The 18,789-nt window shown below is 45.3% G+C and overlaps 2 protein-coding genes across 4 annotated transcripts in view; one reads left to right on the top strand and one right to left on the bottom strand.

Annotated features, from left to right (window-relative positions):
* Positions 1-323, top strand: part of LOC310777921 (carboxypeptidase O-like) — a gene marked incomplete at both ends in the record, with an annotated part of 8,614 nt that extends 8,291 nt beyond the window's left edge. Inside the window, one exon of the mRNA XM_083638265.1 lies at positions 109-323. Within this exon, the coding sequence (XP_083494391.1) occupies positions 109-323 (215 nt within the window). The remainder of the gene's footprint in view (positions 1-108) is intronic.
* A 2,649-nt stretch (positions 324-2,972) lies between these two features.
* Positions 2,973-18,789, bottom strand: part of epc2 (enhancer of polycomb homolog 2) — a 36,182-nt gene continuing 20,365 nt past the window's right edge. Inside the window, exons 9-14 of one of the 3 annotated variants that reach the window (XM_083639385.1) lie at positions 18,251-18,399; positions 16,791-17,110; positions 10,621-10,760; positions 6,742-6,895; positions 4,786-5,077; positions 2,973-4,286 (exon numbers count right to left, since the gene is read on the bottom strand). In XM_083639385.1, the coding sequence (XP_083495511.1) occupies positions 4,217-4,286; positions 4,786-5,077; positions 6,742-6,895; positions 10,621-10,760; positions 16,791-17,110; positions 18,251-18,399 (1,125 nt within the window). In that variant the 3' untranslated portion in view covers positions 2,973-4,216. Of the gene's footprint in view, positions 4,287-4,785; positions 5,078-6,694; positions 6,896-10,620; positions 10,761-16,790; positions 17,111-18,250; positions 18,400-18,789 lie in introns of those variants that run through there. The other 2 variants (XM_083639386.1, XM_083639387.1) reach the window with 2 other exon arrangements.

Raw genomic sequence — 18,789 nt, 5'->3', positions numbered from 1 at the left:
TGCCCTTTCCAAGCTACTTACAGTAACTTTTGAGTGTTAATCCCAGTCTTTAAAAAATGCAAGTAATATTTTAATAGTATTATGTAACTTAACTAAGTGATATTGCAGGTGAGTTCGGTCACTTGCTACCAGAGGAGCAGATCCAGCCGGCCTGCCAGGAGGCGTACGCAGGAGCTCTCTCCATCATCACGCACGTTCACAACAAGGCCTTCAACATCACCACCACTAACGCCGCTGTCACCCCTGTTACTGGGGTTGCTATGACGATGATGATATGGAGCACTATCATGGGGATGTGTCTCACCACAGGGGTGTTGGTGTAGGACAATAAAGATGCAGGTTTAGCCCTAGAGATTTAGGATAAGGGATCCAGTGGAGAAACGTTGCCAATGGTTTTGGCAAGCATTCTATTATAGAATTTCTATATGGCTGGATAATTAAACATTTGGGGTTTTATTTTTTTATTTTGAGATACTTTTTATTTCCCTGTATACATAACATGACTCATGTCATGTATTTATATCTGACAAAGAGACACTATTATCATCACCACCACCACCACCACCACCATCATCATCATCATCACTACTCATTATCTGCATGAAATTGATAACCTTTATTCCCAGTGTATAGTGCCTGAAATCCTACATTCCTAATATGTTAACTACCACATTTCACTATTGATAAAATACTTCTATTTTGATTGGATGGGTTGATATAAAGACCATTTGTACACTGAATAAAAGGAAGGGACAGACTGGAAAACCCATCCCTAAAATGACTAAAACAAATGTTTACATTAGGTTTGTTCAACCCAAAATTAACTGTAATGTGTTTTTGACTGACAAACTATAACATAACTGTTCAGAAAATTGCAGTAGGGGGCAGTATAGTCCAACTTTTTTCACATCACACAATTCCTCTACAACTTCACTCTGTTTTCTCTAATATCACTTAAAGTCAATGCTTTCCTTTGTATCTCAGGGAATATGAATGTATATTCTTTAATGTTGTGTATTTTTTAAATATTGGAGTGGCAGATGAATCACTCGGTTAAATGCATTACATTATTAGTCAATTTTATGAATTCACCATCAAGTAAATGTACGATACGAGTTTAGGTTACTCTCCTGGCAGTGAGTTATCTCCACAACTACGAACATCTGGCTGACGCTATCGGCTGATTTCAGCCATCAGGCCCGAAAGACAAAAAAACAAACAGGTTTACCATAATTTTGTTTCAACTGATTCTTGGCCATGACTTCTGACATGACATGACAACTGACTTTGTGTGTGTGTGTGTGTGTGTGTTTGTTTGTTTGTGTGTGTGTGTGGGGTGGGGGGGGCAGTTAAAAAATATTTTGGGGGCAACTTTTGCCCCCACTGTCTAAAAACTGGGGGCATTTACAAAAATTTTGGGGCACTTGGTTGCGACCTCCCCACCCTGGACTCCATATACACCTCCCGAACCATCACCTGTGCCTGTAAGATCATTAAGGACCCCTCCCACCCAGCCCACCCCCTGTTCCAGCCCCTACCCTCAAGGAGACGCTACAGATCAATTCCCACCAAAACCACCCGCTTCAAAGACAGTTTATTTCCCACAGCCATACGGACTCCATCATTGTATCCTGTATTTATTGTTGGAAGTGGTAATGGTGTAACTGTCTAATTGTCTAAATGTATCAATGTCCTGTTTCCATGTTATGTCAGAGCTACAACATCATGTACTGAAACTAAATACCACCAACTGGTTGCGTGGCAATAAAAATATCTGAATCTGAATGTAGCTAAATTCCTATGCTGTGTGCGTGCGCGTGTGTATGCCTCGTTTGAACATCCCACATTTCCATTGTGGAATTGTGATGAAAAAGGTTGTCACACAGTGGTTATTATCTATTGGCCTAATCTCTATACACTTCGCCAAGCAATCACACCTTCAATTGATTACATTATCCAATCAGATGAATCGGTCCAATCGGATAAGACGGTTCCATGGGAGTGGGAGGGGTGGAAACCCCCTCTTTGACATCAGATAGGTGTTGTGTGATTGAATATTTGATAAACCTGGGTCGGTTCAATTTTTGTCCCACTGATGTCACAATGTCGATGACATCAGTAGTATATAAATGGGAGCTAGGGCTCTATCTAGGCATAGGCATTGTGACATCAGTAATGATATAATAGGCATTGTGACATCTCAGTGACAGTGATTTAATCAGTGATGTGAAGTTAAGCAATCATGCATGCCAATAGAGCAGGCAATTGTGCACTGCGAGGCCATGCAGCTGCCAAGCTGCGGCTGAGCTGCGTGCGGCGAGCCTAGGGTTTGGGGGGCCGATACCTGTTAACATGTATGTTAATTCTGATGCCATGATAAAACACTCACTTGTATTATACATTTATTTTTTTCTAAATTCTGAATTTTATTATTTAGAAAAACAGATAGTCACAATAGATAATAGTGTGCAAAGAAATATTTTTCCATACTTTTCCAGACCTGGGCCCAGTTGCACAAAGCACCTTAGGTTAGGATTTCCCTTAGGGTCAGAGTTAAGGTGTCCATAAAATAGAATCGGCTGCACAAAACACCCTTAAATCTTCTCCATAAGGTTAAACATTTTAAGGAAAACATAAGCACAAGATTTAAGGATGTTTTGTGCAGCCGATTCTATTTTATGGACCCCTTAACTCTGACTCTAATGAAATCTTAACGTAAAGGGCTTTGTGCAACTGGGCACTGGAAAACACTAAAATCAAATTCCATACTTGCGTAGGAACCCTGTTTTGAACATCAACCTGTTTCTAAATTGCAGTTTGAAGGCTAAAAAGGGACCGTGAATGAAGACTTCAAAATTACACTTAAGAAAAATACACTTCACAGCTGTATAGATGTTTTTTTTTTATTTCCCAGCATTTTTTTCTGAAACACTCCAAGAACAAGTAACAGGGGAAAATGCATGTCTGAAGAAATCGTGCATGAACACTTGGCATGGCGTATCTAAACATGTTTGTTTTTTCTCTACGTCTGTACAGGATTCACTACATGAACTACACTAACACTAGGGGAAAGGCAGAGCACTGGCCGTCAGACATCGTTTCAACATGTTACTTGCCCCTTGACCCAGGGAGAGAAAAAAAAACTAATACCAAAAAATATTCATGGCTTGGCTACCCCAGGTCCAAAGGGGTAGTCGCTCGCTTTATCAATTATCTGAAAGTTTACACACAATACATAGACTGTTCTATTCCTGTGTTCATTGGCTTAAAGTCCCTACCCGTTTAAAAAGGCAAATATATTATAAAAAAAAGTTTTCTGTTTTATATTTGCAGTTTGATTTTCTTTTAAGGATGCATATATTTGTTTCAATGTGTCATTTCAATGTGAACTTAAATAAATAGGATCCTATGAAGACAATGGCTAGATTTCTTCACCATTTTTCTTTTTTGAAAAAAGTCTACATCAAATGAAAAGCAAAATAAAGTTATTAAAAATCCCCCACCCCTCAAAAAAAAGACAAATTCCTGTTACACTAAACAAAGTGACAGAAAATACTTGTCCGAATGGAGAAAAAAAATGCCACTAATCTAATTACAAAAAGTCAATATCTATTCAATTTGTGAAACCAAATCATATCAAGGCTCATTTTTCCGTCTTTGGGGGGAAAAAGCACGCAACCAAATATGCTAGCGAGACAAAATTTCCTGTCGTCGGCAGACATATTTTGACGATTTGTTTCTGTGAAATACAAAATGTAAACATGGCAAAATAAATAGTGAAAGAGAGTGACGCAGGACCCATGCTCATGCTCAGGATCCCAACACTGTTGCATTTGTGTACAATTCCATTTGCATTGTTCAAGTGCAATAAGCATGATGACAAATTTGCTTGGATTCAAGTAACAGAAAAAAAACAACAACAAACATATACTAATGATACAAATATACTATCTTACAAGGTAGTGATATTCCCAATTTACAAAATGTACATTTATAATATCGACAAATTGGTTAAAATATTTTTGATATGCTCGATTCTGTATAGGTCCTTGTATTATGTCCCCCTCAGTGGCGGGGGGGGAGGGGGGCTGGGGCTTGCATTCGTCCTCTGGGAGGTCACGGCTTGTCACATTCACCGGTCTGATCAGAGACTGAGGGGGGGGGGGGGGGGGTGTTTGAGGATAGGGGAGAAAGAGGGAGAAAGAGGGGGGAGATGCTATGTAACCTCCATTGCCAGTGTGGTCTCTGATATTCCATTCAAAAGTCTCTCTGGCTCATGATTCTCCCTGTAAGTGACAGACAAGGGCATCAAGCTTCGTTCTTTCTTTTGATTCTCTTTACACATCATTCAGTCAGTCAATATCAAGTTGCTTTGGAAACAAAGCAAGTAAATTAGTTATGCCAATATCCACAGGTAGAGGGAGCCAAATGCAGCCTGGCATCATCAAGGCAAATGGAGAGAAAGATGGGGCTTGGATCATGGAAAGATGAGGATTCATGTTACCTCTATTGTTCTCTTATATAGTCTAGCACTCAGTTCTAGCGTGCTCGCCTGTATCCGCGTGCTCGCCTGTTGCTCAACTGAGCAACTGTGTGCCACGGAGCGGAACCCTCAGCCATCTTATTATAGTGGTGGGATGTCATATCTGTTATAATATAAGTTATCTTGCTTGGATTATTGGATTAATTTTTCACTAACCTGAACTGCTTTCGACCCACATCTGTACATCACTATGGATCATGTTGTTGATGTGCGATATCAATTGGGACTTGATGAATGCATACCTGGCCAGGCTGCCGACGGCGCTGGCGGGCGTGACCTTGGGCACGCGGTCCAGGCTGGTGGCCACGGTGGCCAGCTTTAAGGCAGACGGCGAGGGGGCGCAGGGCCGGGCGCTGTGGTGGTGGTGGGCGGGGGAGACGGCGCTCACGTGGCTCCTGTGGTTGGGGAGGGACTGCGGCGAGGAGGAAGAGTGGGCGGGGAGCAGCGGGCCTCCGGTGCCCAAAGACGACACCCGCCCCGAGACCCCCGACCCGCTGTGAGATATGCTGGTGGAGTGGGGGGGTCTGGAGGTCCCTGTGGAGGACAATTGTATATGAGTGTGGTGTCTCATTCACACAGTATGGAGTCCAAAAAGACAACGGCATAAGCTGCTCTCCGTTCCACAGTGTACATAAACAGTACTCCTGACTCCCTATTCAGGGAATATCGGTTAAGGGAACTTTCCTCCACAAAATTCCTCCATTCGGAACACCCTGCAGCCTACACACCATCACCAACACAGACATTCCTCCGTGCGACGTGCGTTAACCTGGTGATGTAAACAATACCGGCTTGCTGCTAACTACTGCAGCTAACATTAGCACTGCAAACATTTGTTTTAATATTGAAGTTACACGGCTATGCAACAAGCCAAGCCAACTTTAATTTAGTTTGCTAGTAAGGGCAACAATAGCTCCTTTCCCTAGAGTAATTGATTTAGATGATGCCTTTTTGTTTTTAGGGAACTTAAAGGGATAGTTCGGTTTGTTTGAAGTTGGGTCCTATCAGCTAGTCACATACACTAACGTAATTAGGTACAGTGTTCTGGACGCTGAGCGCAGTGTCTAACGAGATCCGGCACCCAGAGGAGCAGCCTCGCGCAGCCTCACCAGCTTTTTCTCTCTCAGTACTGGGGGTCAACAACTAAAACTATAACTGTAATTTAGCCACCTAAAACAACGCCCACCTAAACAAATCGATATCCGTGTACATGCACGCTCTATTTTGACAATTTTCAGCGCTTTACTTTTCCGCAAAACAGCAGTTTCATTCGGCACTGCTTTTTCTCCAAACCGTACAACTACCGTGTTCCTCCGCTAAAAGCCAGGTCAGAGCCGCAGCACTGGATTACTCCGCAGTTATTTGGGGGTAGGCTATTTTATTTCTCCCGGTTTGAAGACACAACAAATAGAATACACGGACAAAAATATGAGTGATTTTGATAACGAGGATGATATGCCATTCACCTTGGTGACAAGAGGATACAATTATGAACCAGAGAGAATACAGAAGAGGAACTTTTGCAGAGAGTGAACAGGCAGAGAGATGCGCCTGCTGTCTAAATGCCTGGGTGCCCTGGCTGCAAACCTTATTCACCATTCCCAGGATAAATTGTGGAAAACGACCCAGACCAGAGAGGCCAGGTGACTTGTTGTCTCTAAAGTAAGTCAGTGTTTTATCTCTCTTCTTCCTGTTTTGTAAACCGCGGCTCTGTGCTCTGTGCTGGCTTTAGCGGAGGAATACGGTGGTCGTACGGCTGGGAGAAAAAGCAGTGCCGAATGAAACTGCTGTTTTGCGGAAAAGTAAAGCGCTGAAAATTGTCAAAATAGAGCGTGCATGTACACAGATATCGATTTGTTTAGGTGGGCGTTGTTTTAGGTGTTTTAGGTGGCTAAATTACGTTTTAGTTGTTGACCCCCAGTACTGAGAGAGAAAAAGCTGGTGAGGCTGCGCGAGGCTGCTCCTCTGGGTGCCGGATCTCATTAGACACTGCGCTCAGCGTCCAGAACACTGTACCCAATTACGTTAGTGTATGTGACTAGCTGATAGGACCCAACTTCAAACAAACCGAACTATCCCTTTAACCACATACTAACAAGTGAGTCTACAGCAAACCCCTGCATGCCACCTGTGATGTGATGAGAAGCTGACCTGAACGATGGAGGACCTGTGATGTGATGACGGGTTGAGAAGCTGACCTGAAGGATGGAGGACACCGTTGATGCTGCTCTTGTGGGGTTTGTTCTCGTTGTTGACATGGCCCACTGGCGGTGCGTTGATCACAGCCGAGGCTGCAAAGTGGGCGCTAGCCGAGTCCAGAGTCTTCGACACGCACTCACTGTAGCTGGCAATCTAAAACACACAGCACAGAGGTTATTATTATTTTTTCCTTTTCATGCATTTGATGCTTTATTGCAGGGTGCCTTAAATGAAGCAAAACACAACGTGGAATGTTTTTATTTGATCATTTGGGCATTTTTACAAACACACACACTCACACACACACACACACGCTCACACCCCTCATTGTGTGTATTTTTATAAGCCATGTGATAGCATTAAATTATCATTACATTTTATAGGCAATTATTATTAACTTATAGAGCATTTTTCCATTATTATTTTATCATTTGGCTATAAACAGAAATGAGACACACGCCTTACACGCATGGGCGTGTTCAACCTCAATATCTCCAATTAGGATATTGGATGGTCTATTATCAATGACACGGCCATAGACAGACAATCTCGCATTCTTTGGTGCATACGTCTGTGGCACCGTCCATCATGGATGAGAGGTAAGGGGCAGAGGCCATTTTGTCACCGTGCACAGGCCATGTCATTTGCATAGGTTGGATTCACATTCAATCCGTTCATCATCATCAGTGTGATCTGGGGATTTGAATTTTGTGAATGGGAGTTCCTCTTTCGCTCTGTTATAGGCGGTGTTGAACTTTATCACCATTTCTTCCATCTATCCGCTGAAATGAAGTGGGGAGGGGCTGGGCGCTTCGGTTCGGGTGACGCAGCGCTTCCTGCACGTCTCGTCTTTCGCTGTGCAACGTAACGTTTCAAGCTTGTACTGTGTCGACTCGCCAACTCATTTAGATGTGCCTGCAATACACACGCACACAGCATGGCATCCCCCTCCTACCGCAACCACGGGTACTGCATTTTTGTTGAAAGGAGTACCTGTTCTTCTTTGCAGTCTCTTTCCCCCCGTCACCTGTGCTTTCACTGCAGCTGACCCATTACCTTGATCACGGTCAGAGTTAGGGATGGGTACCGAACTCGGTACTTTTACAGGCACCGACCGAAAGGGGGCGGTACTACAGAGTATCAGTTCACATGAAATCATACGGTACCTCATTTCGGTACTTGAACGCATCCGAGTAATAGAAGAGAGTGGGTAAAATAGAAAATCCGACGGAACCTTAAGGCAACACGCGAGAGCGCGTTACATCAGTACGTCACACACCTGAAACATCAACAAACAGGACCAGCCGAAAATGTGGCTACACTTTACCAAGATAGACTCAGACAACACTGGTTGCAACATTTGTGATGTGAATTGCAAAGCTGGCCAGGGAAACACCTCAAACTTGAGGAAGCATGGTCAAACACAAGATATATTTAGCTAAATGCTGAAGACTGTAACATCTTAGATAGGCTGAGGGTGAATGAAGCAGATACCGCACCGCAGCTAACGTTAGCAGCACCTCCTCAGCTGTAACGTTGAGAGAGGCATCGACTTCTACAACATCAGGTAATGTTATTTAATTAGCTAGCGTTAGCTGGATAAGTTGTTTCACTGCCGTTGTGGTTGTTAGATAACGGGGCTTTTCACTGTCTTCACGACGACTGCAAAACAGAGATCGCTAACGTTACTCTTGCTGCAGTAATTGTCAAGGGTTCAACAGAACGTATTTCCTCAGCCTCTATACTAGCCATCAACATGAAATAAAAACCATTTGAGAGCTTAAACCCATGGCTTTTTATTTGGAAGGGTTACATTTGCTATAATCTTTATTAACATTTCTTAAAATGCATTAGAATCTTTTTATTTTTTGGGGTTAAAGATAAACAATTGTTTTAATGAACATTAGGGCAAATATAATACGAAAAGCCAAAGGGTTAAGCTCTCAAATGTTTTTTATTTTATTTTTCTATGTACTACAGAGCCTGAGATATGAAGGCTTTAGTGAATACCGACCGCTCTCTCTGAGAAGTTTGGATTTTTTTTTTTTACAATCGTAATTTTTTTGTTTGTTATTAGAGCGTGTAAAGTACCGAAAACGGTACCGTTTTGGGTACCAAACCCGAATTCCAGGTACCGGTATCGGTTCAAATGTGAACGGTACCCATCCCTAGTCAGAGTCGGGGATTATCGCTGGTTCCGCTCCATCCACCTGGTCTCCACCAGCCTCCTCCTCTCTCTGATCTGACTCATGTTGTTTAGTCAAATGATCGGCTTGCATCTTCTTTGGAACACGGTAAAAACTAAATTGTTGAATCTGCGCGGGTATGCATGCAGGTGCACAATGAATATAGGCAGGCAGGGAGAAAGAGAGAGACCGAATGAGCCAGTGAAGAAGAAAATGCAAGGTTTTACTATCAACCACAATGACTGAACGCACTAATGTACCATTGTACCCGTGCTTGAGGAGGGTAGAGGGGAAAAAACAACACGTGATTATCAGGCACTCGCACCGATGTGACCCCGTGACATTTTTACTTGCACCCTCAAGAAAAAAGGTTGCATATGCGACCATCTGGAGCCCTGCCGTGGGACAGTATACTACCGTGGAATGATGGTGCCAGCAGCACAATGCTTTACCTCCATTCCCAAATTCACTGATTCACTGTTAGCACACCCTCTTCTGCCACTTCTCTCTCTCATATATATATATATATATATATATATATATATATATATATATATATATATATATATATATATATATATATTGTCAGGATCGGAGTTAGACATGTGGATCTATTCGCGGGTAGTTGAGGGCCAAGGCAAACTTGGTAAGTCTTGAGAAGTAGGGAGGTTGTGGAACTTGATAGCTAGGTCTGCACTGCTCGAGGATTGGGAACGGTTGCAGAGATTGACGTGATATAAGTTTAGCTTTATGAATCACTAGCCAGGACCTGCAGGAACAGGCCCTTATAGATCCGAATATGACATCACCTGTGTTATGACATCACCAGCGAAAGGTATGAAAGACACTTATGAATCATGACATAATCAGTGATCGATGACATCATAGTAGGAATGACGACGTCAAAGTAGGAATGATGACGTCATCCTAACATATATATATATATATATATATATACATGTATATATATATATATATATATATGTTCCTGAGATACTACAAAACAAAATATATAGATTTCTCTTGGTATCGTGACAACACTTGACAGATAGTGATAGAGAGACAGGAGGGTGGGGGACAGAGTGGAGGACATGCAGCAGTGGAGGCTGGATTAGAACCCGGGTCGCCGTGGGAAGGACTGAGCATTAGCCCTTGTTCACACAGGATGCCGAATGTAAGTAGAACTGAAGCTTGAAGCAGGCACAAGCTGAACTGACGCCTAACTGTTCACACAAGAAGCCTTTCTCTTTTTCTCTCAGCGCGTCTTGAACCCGCCCACAACTCCCATTGACTTCATGCCTGGCAGCTTCAAGCTTCACGCGTCACGCTTGGAAAATAGGCATGAATCCTGAACGATTGCTTGAGCAAGGCGTGAGCGTGGCTTCAGCGTGACGCTCGCGCGGGTGGTGTGAACGGCTTCGCCTGTTAACAAGGACGCCTAAATGAAACTTGTGGGTTCGGCATAGGTTGAGCGTTGCTTCTGCGTATAGTGTGAACGGGGGCTTAACTGGTATGTGCTCTACTCGGTGAGCCACCGGGGGTGCCCCAATATTCCATAATATTTTGATGCATCTAAAATTGCAGACCTAAGAATTTTAATGGAATTGAGTCATAAAGACCCTGCAGATTATACCTCTATCAGCCAGTAGGAGGCAGAGTGTGCATGTATTGTGTATGTTGCTAAGTGTCTACCTGTGTGTGGTGGCATTGCAGCAGTGACGATGGCTTGGCGGACGGAGCGGCTGTCTGCTGCTGCAGTTGTGCCAGCTGCTGTTTCTGCATCTGGGCCAGCTGCTGCTGATGCGTCTGGTACTGCTCCTCTGTGATGCCCCCTGGTGGCAAAGACAAAAACTTTTAGACCTACAGTTCATAAAGACTACAGGCGCCGACAGGGACTTCATGGTGCATTCAAGTGCACTTCATAAACTCCAAATTGTATACTCGAATGGCCACCAAGGTTGTTTAAAACAGGAAAGGTTCTATTTTCCCCCCTCATTTTCCTTTGTTGAAATACATACATCAGTCATTTCTTTATTGTTCTTTCACTACATCATTTTTAATCATTAGATGCCAAAATGCTATCCCCTTCAGTTCTACATAGGCAGACTTTGAAATTTCCATACAAATATTGACTCAAATTGTTATCAGCAAACCACCATATTGTTGTTCAACAACCCAACCAGATATAGTGAGAGAGGCAGGAAGGTATGGGAGAGAGAGGGACCTGCAGTGAATGATCACGGTCCGGATTCGAACTTTGGTCACTGCGGGTAGGAGTGAGCCTTACATGGTACGTGTGCTACTCGGTGAGCCACTGGGGCGTCCCACAACAGTGTTTTAACACAGGAACTGAGTGAACGTCTGTGGTCCTTGAAAACCCATGACAGTAGCTGCTGCTTCAGTGGCAGCCGTTCCACCTCTGTGCAAATACCATGTCTGGCTAGGAACCCTGATAGGGCCTGGGGCAACTAGAGGCCGACTGATGAGTCGCCTCATGTCGCCTGTGTCCGAGCCAAAAAGTTGCACTAGAAGAACACACCGCAAATACCACAGCCGACGGGTAACTAGCACGTACGTTCTGCGCCCTAAAACCCCCCACACATGATCCGAGGTAAAATAGCTGTGTGCCCGCTCTCTCTTGTCTTCCTATGGGGAGAGAGCTGTGTGCCCGCTCTCTCTTGTTTTCCTATGGGGAGAGAGCTGTGTGCCCGCTCTCTCTTGTGTTCCTATGGGGAGAGAGCTGTGTGCCCGCTCTCTCTCGTTTTCCTATGGGGAGAGAGCTGTGTGCCCGCTCTCTCTTGTCTTCCTATGGGGAGAGAGCTGTGTGCCCGCTCTCTCTTGTTTTCCTATGGGGAGAGAGCTGTGTGCCCGCTCTCTCTTGTTTTCCTATGGGGAGAGAGCTGTGTGCCCGCTCTCTCTCGTTTTCCTATGGGGAGAGAGCTGTGTGCCCGCTCTCTCTCGTTTTCCTATGGGGAGAGAGCTGTGTGCCCGCTCTCTCTTGTGTTCCTATGGGGAGAGAGCTGTGTGCCCGCTCTCTCTCGTTTTCCTATGGGGAGAGAGCTGTGTGCCCGCTCTCTCTTGTGTTCCTATGGGGAGAGAGCTGTGTGCCCGCTCTCTCTTGTTTTCCTATGGGGAGAGAGCTGTGTGCCCGCTCTCTCTTGTGTTCCTATGGGGAGAGAGCTGTGTGCCCGCTCTCTCTCGTTTTCCTATGGGGAGAGAGCTGTGTGCCCGCTCTCTCTTGTCTTCCTATGGGGAGAGAGCTGTGTGCCCGCTCTCTCTCGTTTTCCTATGGGGAGAGAGCTGTGTGCCCGCTCTCTCTTGTTTTCCTATGGGGAGAGAGCTGTGTGCCCGCTCTCTCTCGTTTTCCTATGGGGAGAGAGCTGTGTGCCCGCTCTCTCTCGTTTTCCTATGGGGAGAGAGCTGTGTGCCCGCTCTCTCTTGTTTTCCTATGGGGAGAGAGCTGTGTGCCCGCTCTCTCTTGTTTTCCTATGGGGAGAGAGCTGTGTGCCCGCTCTCTCTTGTTTTCCTATGGGGAGAGAGCTGTGTGCCTGCTCTCTCTTGTTTTCCTATGGGGAGAGTGCTGTGTGCCTGCTCTCTCTTGTTTTCCTATGGGGAGAGAGCTGTGTGCCTGCTCTCTCTTGTTTTCCTATGGGGAGAGAGCTGTGTGCCCGCTCTCTCTTGTTTTCCTATGGGGAGAGTGCTGTGTGCCTGCTCTCTCTTGTTTTCCTATGGGGAGAGAGCTGTGTGCCCGCTCTCTCTCGTTTTCCTATGGGGAGAGAGCTGTGTGCCCGCTCTCTCTTGTTTTCCTATGGGGAGAGAGCTGTGTGCCCGCTCTCTCTTGTTTTCCTATGGGGAGAGAGCTGTGTGCCCGCTCTCTCTTGTTTTCCTATGGGGAGAGAGCTGTGTGCCTGCTCTCTCTTGTGTTCCTATGGGGAGAGAGCTGTGTGCCTGCTCTCTCTTGTTTTCCTATGGGGAGAGCGCTTAGCTGTGTGCCTGCTCTCTCTTGTCTTCCTATGGGGAGAGCGCTTAGCTGTGTGCCCGCTCTCTCTTGTTTTCCTATGGGGAGAGCGCTTAGCTGTGTGCCCGCTCTCTCTTGTTTTCCTATGGGGAGAGAGCTTAGCTGTGTGCCCGCTCTCTCTTGTTTTCCTATGGGGAGAGCGCTGCCCCCCAACTATGCGGCAGCGCTACACTTGGCATCGCGCACCGCTCGAATTTGCCACAAGAAGTTGAAAATGTTTCAACTTTGACCTTCTTACCGCTGACCTCTCTCCGCTCTACCTCGCGGTGAGAGAAGAGAAGATCTCTTATCATGTGGAGGCAGCTCTACACTCCTGAGAACAGACCTGCATAACAATGTCAGGAGGAGGATGGTGTGTGACCAGGTGCTGCCTGAGGGGGACAGGAAACCCACAAACCACTGACCTCATTTGACATTTTGTTTCCAGCCAAGGCAAGGCAACAACGTGCGCTCGGGCAACAATAACAATATCTCATTATCTCTGAGCCAACATAGAAAGCAGTGTTGTTCTCTCATGTGCCAGATGAAACACTTCCAGTTTGACCACTTTACCATGCTTGAACCAAGAGAGGTTAGAGGTTATAGACTCTTTTCACTGAATTGTGTTGCTAGGGAACAGTTTGGAGCCTAGCTTATGTCCTGTCACTTATTGTACGAGCAAACACTGCAACAGAAAGTAAGCTGGAGGGTAGGGTTGTCCCGATCCGATCACGTGATCGGAAATCGGGGCCGATCACGTGATTTTCAACTGATCCGGAATCGGGGGGAAGAGATCGGATTTTTATGTATAAAAACAATGATAAAAACGTCACAAAACAAATATGGCAATTCTCACATTTCAGTCATCCAAATAAACAATCTGTCATTTATTTTATCATCGCAATTTGTCATATTCATCGTAAACACGAGCCCTCTTGCGCAGCAACACACGCAGTTTTAACTTTAGTAGTGGGGAGTGAGCATTGATAAGAAGCGACAACTAATCTATTGCAACAGCGCACAAGAGATCGGCCATTTTGGGGCGCAACAAACCTCTGTGCTATTGTCCTGTTGTCTGCGGCGCCAAAATGGCCACGGTTCTATTGTCAATTGTCGCTTCTTTCCTTCCATACTCTTTGTTTAGTGTTCGACTAGCGACACATCAGAACGCGATAAAACATACAAAAACACATGTCCAACCATAACTAGATGGTCGCACAGTGGCTAAAACAGAAACAAGACGTAACGTTAGTTAGGGATCATGATTAAACTCACCTAGGAGTCGGACTAGGAAGAAAAGCCAGAAGTGTTCTGCACTGCCTGCCTGCATCAGTAAAGTTACCATAATGAACATGTCTTTTTGTTGTCTGCATTCCGTCTGTCTTGTGAATAAAATCTGTCGTTCCTCCATGTTGTCAGATGAAGTGGCCGGACTGCACTCGTCTCACAGATAAAGTTTCAATCATTTTAATCCACACTGACTGTCCTCAGTGACTCTCCATGTTGTCTCACTTGTAAACAGAGCTGCACCCCGCCCCCATCTAGCTAGCATGCTTAATTCTATTGATGTGGCTCATTGGCCGAAACTCGAAACAATAGCAGACAGCCAGTGAAACGCCGCATGCAAATGAATACCAGCCCAGAGATAGCCAGAGAAGTCAGTGGGTCCCAAACATTTCTGGCTTCAGTACCCCCTTTCCCTGATTTCTGAATCAAAGTACCCCCTTTACCATAAGCTGTAAAGATATTTTATTTTGTTTACTTGGTTTAAAACCAATGCTGCACTAACTGAGTTGTGGTTGTGATAAAAGAGCCGTACAAAGATGTCATATTGGTTGGTTAAAATAAAAACACTTAGAAGAAAGGGGGGGAAAAGCATCCAAGTTGTCCCAACTTGTTGTCCCAACTATTTCTGCAATGCATTGCAGAAATATCGGATTGGGACTCGGTATCGGCAGATACTCAAAATCATATGACTCGGACTCGGACTTGGGGGCAAAAAAAGGTGATCGGGACATCCCTACTGGAGGGGAAATTAGAATGTTCATGTTGTCAAGATGAAACCGTTTATAATGGACAACAAACCTCCAAATTCCTGAACCTGCACTGTGAATTCTGTGCAGCTAACAAATTTGGTATCCCATCATCATACAGCACTGGAGGTATACATTTCACAACTAACAAGAAATAGGTTGAGGCGATGTCTCGTCATAGCCGCTGGGTTAGCTGGCTCAGCCTGGCTGGGGGCGTGGTCAGGGTGGGGTAAATCTCCCGTTCTATGCATTCAGCAAAGTTAGAATTTAGCTGATAGCCCAGCCCAGGCAGACACGATCGGGGATTTAACCACCGCAGTAAATGCACATCTGAATAGACGTCTTGTGTTCTGCTCTAGAATCCCAAAACCTGTAGTGTAGAGCCGCAGCACCTTCCTTTGGTGAGTCAGCCCATTGAGATATATGGGCGGTTTTACCGCACTCGCGCGCCAGCCGTATAACATTTTGTGGGCGTTCCCACACATGCCGAACGTCTCTATAGTGGGTGTCCATTCAACTTAATGTTTTTCAGAGACAGAGTATCCACCTCCAGTCCAGCAGTTCACTTACTGATCACAACACCAACAAAGTGTGCAAATCCTCACACAAGGAATACTTATTGTGGAAGCAACGGCAAACATCTTTCATAGAATCCAAGATCCCGGCCACTGAAAAAACATGGTTTTTGGGAACAATTAATGACTGACATACATGTGTCTGTCCTGGTCCTCTTAACGATGGGAATATGAATGGAATTGGATTTAAAAAGCAAGTTTGCCGCACTGAAAAAGCCAGATGGGCCATAATGAAGCACCTCGTAAGCTTCTGTTTGAGCCTGGAAAACACCTGGCTGAACAGCTACCTGATGCAGGTTTGAGCCTGGAAAACACCTGGCTGAACAGCTACCTGATGCAGGTTTGAGCCTGGAAAACACCTGGCTGAACAGCTACCTGATGCAGGTTTGAGCCTGGAAAACACCTGGCTGAACAGCTACCTGATGCAGGTTTGAGCCTGGAAAACACCTGGCTGAACAGCTACCTGATGCAGGTTTGAGCCTGGAAAACACCTGGCTGAACAGCTACCTGATGCAGGTTTGAGCCTGGAAAACACCTGGCTGAACAGCTACCTGATGCAGGTTTGAGCCTGGAAAACACCTGGCTGAACAGCTACCTGATGCAAAGCGTGTGTGAAGCAATCTGGACAATACATTCTGCTAGATTCCTGGAAAGCGACCCATTTGTAAAATGTCCTGACATTCCCTGGACTTTACATCAAATCCCCTGACTTTCGCTGTTTGGAATGCACGTTAAAAAAGCATAATATTGCAGGAATATCCGTGGGAAGCTTGTATTAGATGATAACCCAGCCTGGTAAGAAACAACCTGATAACGTGAGCTCACATCCTGTTTGGCCGCTCACATCTATTTCAGTGGGTGGGAGTACTTGCCTTGACAGACAACTCCTTCAGCCAATCAGTGTCGCCAAATCCAATCTAAATCCACGCAGAAGAATGGCAAAAACGACTTTTCCGTGGAGAAACCCCGCTGGTCCATACTCTTGTTCTTGTTTAATTGTTGTTGACTATTTCTGCAATAACTGCACTTATGGCTGTTTACTCTCGTAATGTTAATGTTATCGCTCGTTGCTTCGGAAGACGCCATTACGGTTTTGCCAGCGGCGTCCCTGATTGGCCTGCTACGTTGTCAACTACGGCGCAGGTCCCTCATTGACCCTGTTACATTGTAATTTCTGGAAATGGCTGGGGTGGGAGGAAGTCCAGACTGATCCGTGGAGCAAAACACAATTCATGCGATCATCTAATGATAACCAACCTGGTCCATTGTTCTTGGTGTTGAGCGTCAGAGTGCCAGTCACCCTGCCGTTTAGCGAGGGTCTTCCCGTCCTGCAGTCCCCATTGCCTTGGTCCTGAATAGGCCTTGGCCTGAAGCAGCGCAACCTAAGGGCCTGGATGTTGCTCAGGATCTCGGCCAGAGAGGAGGCAGCGGCTGAGCTTGGTGAAGCTCTCTGGGCCAGCGGGGCGGTGTCATGGAGGTCGGAGGCTCCGGTCCTGGAGGCATGGGACGTTAAAACGTCTGAGTCCAGCTGCTTCAGCACCACATCCAGGCCTGACGACGCACGGTCCAGTACCACCCTGACGGAGAGGGATGAGGGAGAAACATAGAAACTGTTTCAGAGGTAGCTTTATTTGAAAATAAAAGTATATGAAAATAAAGGTGCAATGTGTAATATTTGGCCACATGATGCAAACCAATAGGGGGCAATATGTTACCTCCTACCACCGTGCATAGGAAAACCATGCACTGAACTTTGCTTTGCTTTTAGCTAGAGAAGTAAAATTAGCCTGACATGGTTTGAAAGCCACTGGCAGGCTAGGGTCCATCACCCAAATATGTCCTATTAATCACATTAGTAATGTGACCGAATGTAAGCGAGCGTCCTGGTATAGTCTGCTACCTGTGTATGTGGATGGAGAAGGCTAGCGCCATTAGCCGAGACACATAGTAAAATAATAGCAGATTTGGATGGTCTAACCTAGTGTGTGTTAGTTAGTGCAGTGGTTCCCAACCTTTTTTTGTCTTATGTACACCATGAGCTGTTTTGCCATCTCAATAGTAGCCCCTCACTCATGTGTGTTCTTTAGTGCAGCAAAGAAAACACTGTGGCTGCGGTGGATCCACAACAGACAAATACAAATCCTGTCACTAAACTGCTGTGTTTGGGCTTGGCTTCTTTTATCTTTTTGTCACCAGGATCCCCTAAACCTGAATGTGGAGTGAGAGCAACTTGACACTTTCCAAGTACCCCCTGCAAGCTGCTCAGGTACCCCTAGTTGGGAATCACTGGGTTAGTGGATTAATCAAGCTTTCTAGTCAAGTAGGGTCCATTTGGTAGTTTATTCATCCAAAAGTGTCCACCTTGGGAAACTCTCTCCAGCTCTACTTCTTGTTCCTGGACTGAGGGCAGAATCGAAGCAACTCACTGGTGCCTCTCGAGGTAGAAGCGGTATTACAGGAAAGTACCAGCCGGGGCTTATTGCTGCTTATGCTAATTTGAGTAGATATCTAGTACATAGACATCTTTGACAGAACGTCAAAAATGTTGTTTCTATATTGATCATTTTAGTTCATTTTTGAACGTTTTCAAATTAAATTCTAGCTAAATCGTACATATTGCAGCTTCAGAGCTTTAATATCACTATCACCACAGTGTATTACAGCACTCGTGATAGCAGAGCAGAGAGTGTGTTGGAGGTGAGAGTAGAGTAGATCACCTGCCGCCTCGGCCCATCCTGCGCCGGCCAAGCCCCGCCCAGTGCGGCGGCAGGGACAGAGCGGTGAGGGAGTGTCTGTGGCGGAGGGCGTCCATCCCTGCCAGCTCCGGGTGGTCCCAGAGGACGCCCCCTCTCTGCTCCGTGCGGGGCTGCAGGTCACAGAGAGGCAGCAGTTAAGACACCACCCACACTGTGACCAGGCTCAAGATCAGCACAAAGACTGTGGCTATGACGGTTCTCTGTGATTATGGATCGGATTGCCCAAGTTTTGAAATGTCACAAAAAATGAAATATGAATGAGGTAGGAAGTTTAGTCATACAAACAGCTTTAGTCATACAAACAGCTTTAGTCATACAAACAGCTTTTATTTAATCTCACCTTGATTATTGTAATGCACACTTTACATGCCTTAACTAAAAATGTGTGGAACTCCTCCAATGTGTTCAAAATGCTCTTAAGAGATCTCTCTCATTGTAGCATCTCTTCACTGTGCCTGTCCAGTTTAGAATTTATTTAGTGATTGTTTTTCAAACATAGC

The sequence above is a fragment of the Poromitra crassiceps genome (assembly GCF_964638095.1).
Source record: "Poromitra crassiceps genome assembly, chromosome: 6".
Taxonomy (NCBI): domain Eukaryota; kingdom Metazoa; phylum Chordata; class Actinopteri; order Beryciformes; family Melamphaidae; genus Poromitra; species Poromitra crassiceps.
This window is presented reverse-complemented; position numbering and strand designations above follow the sequence as displayed.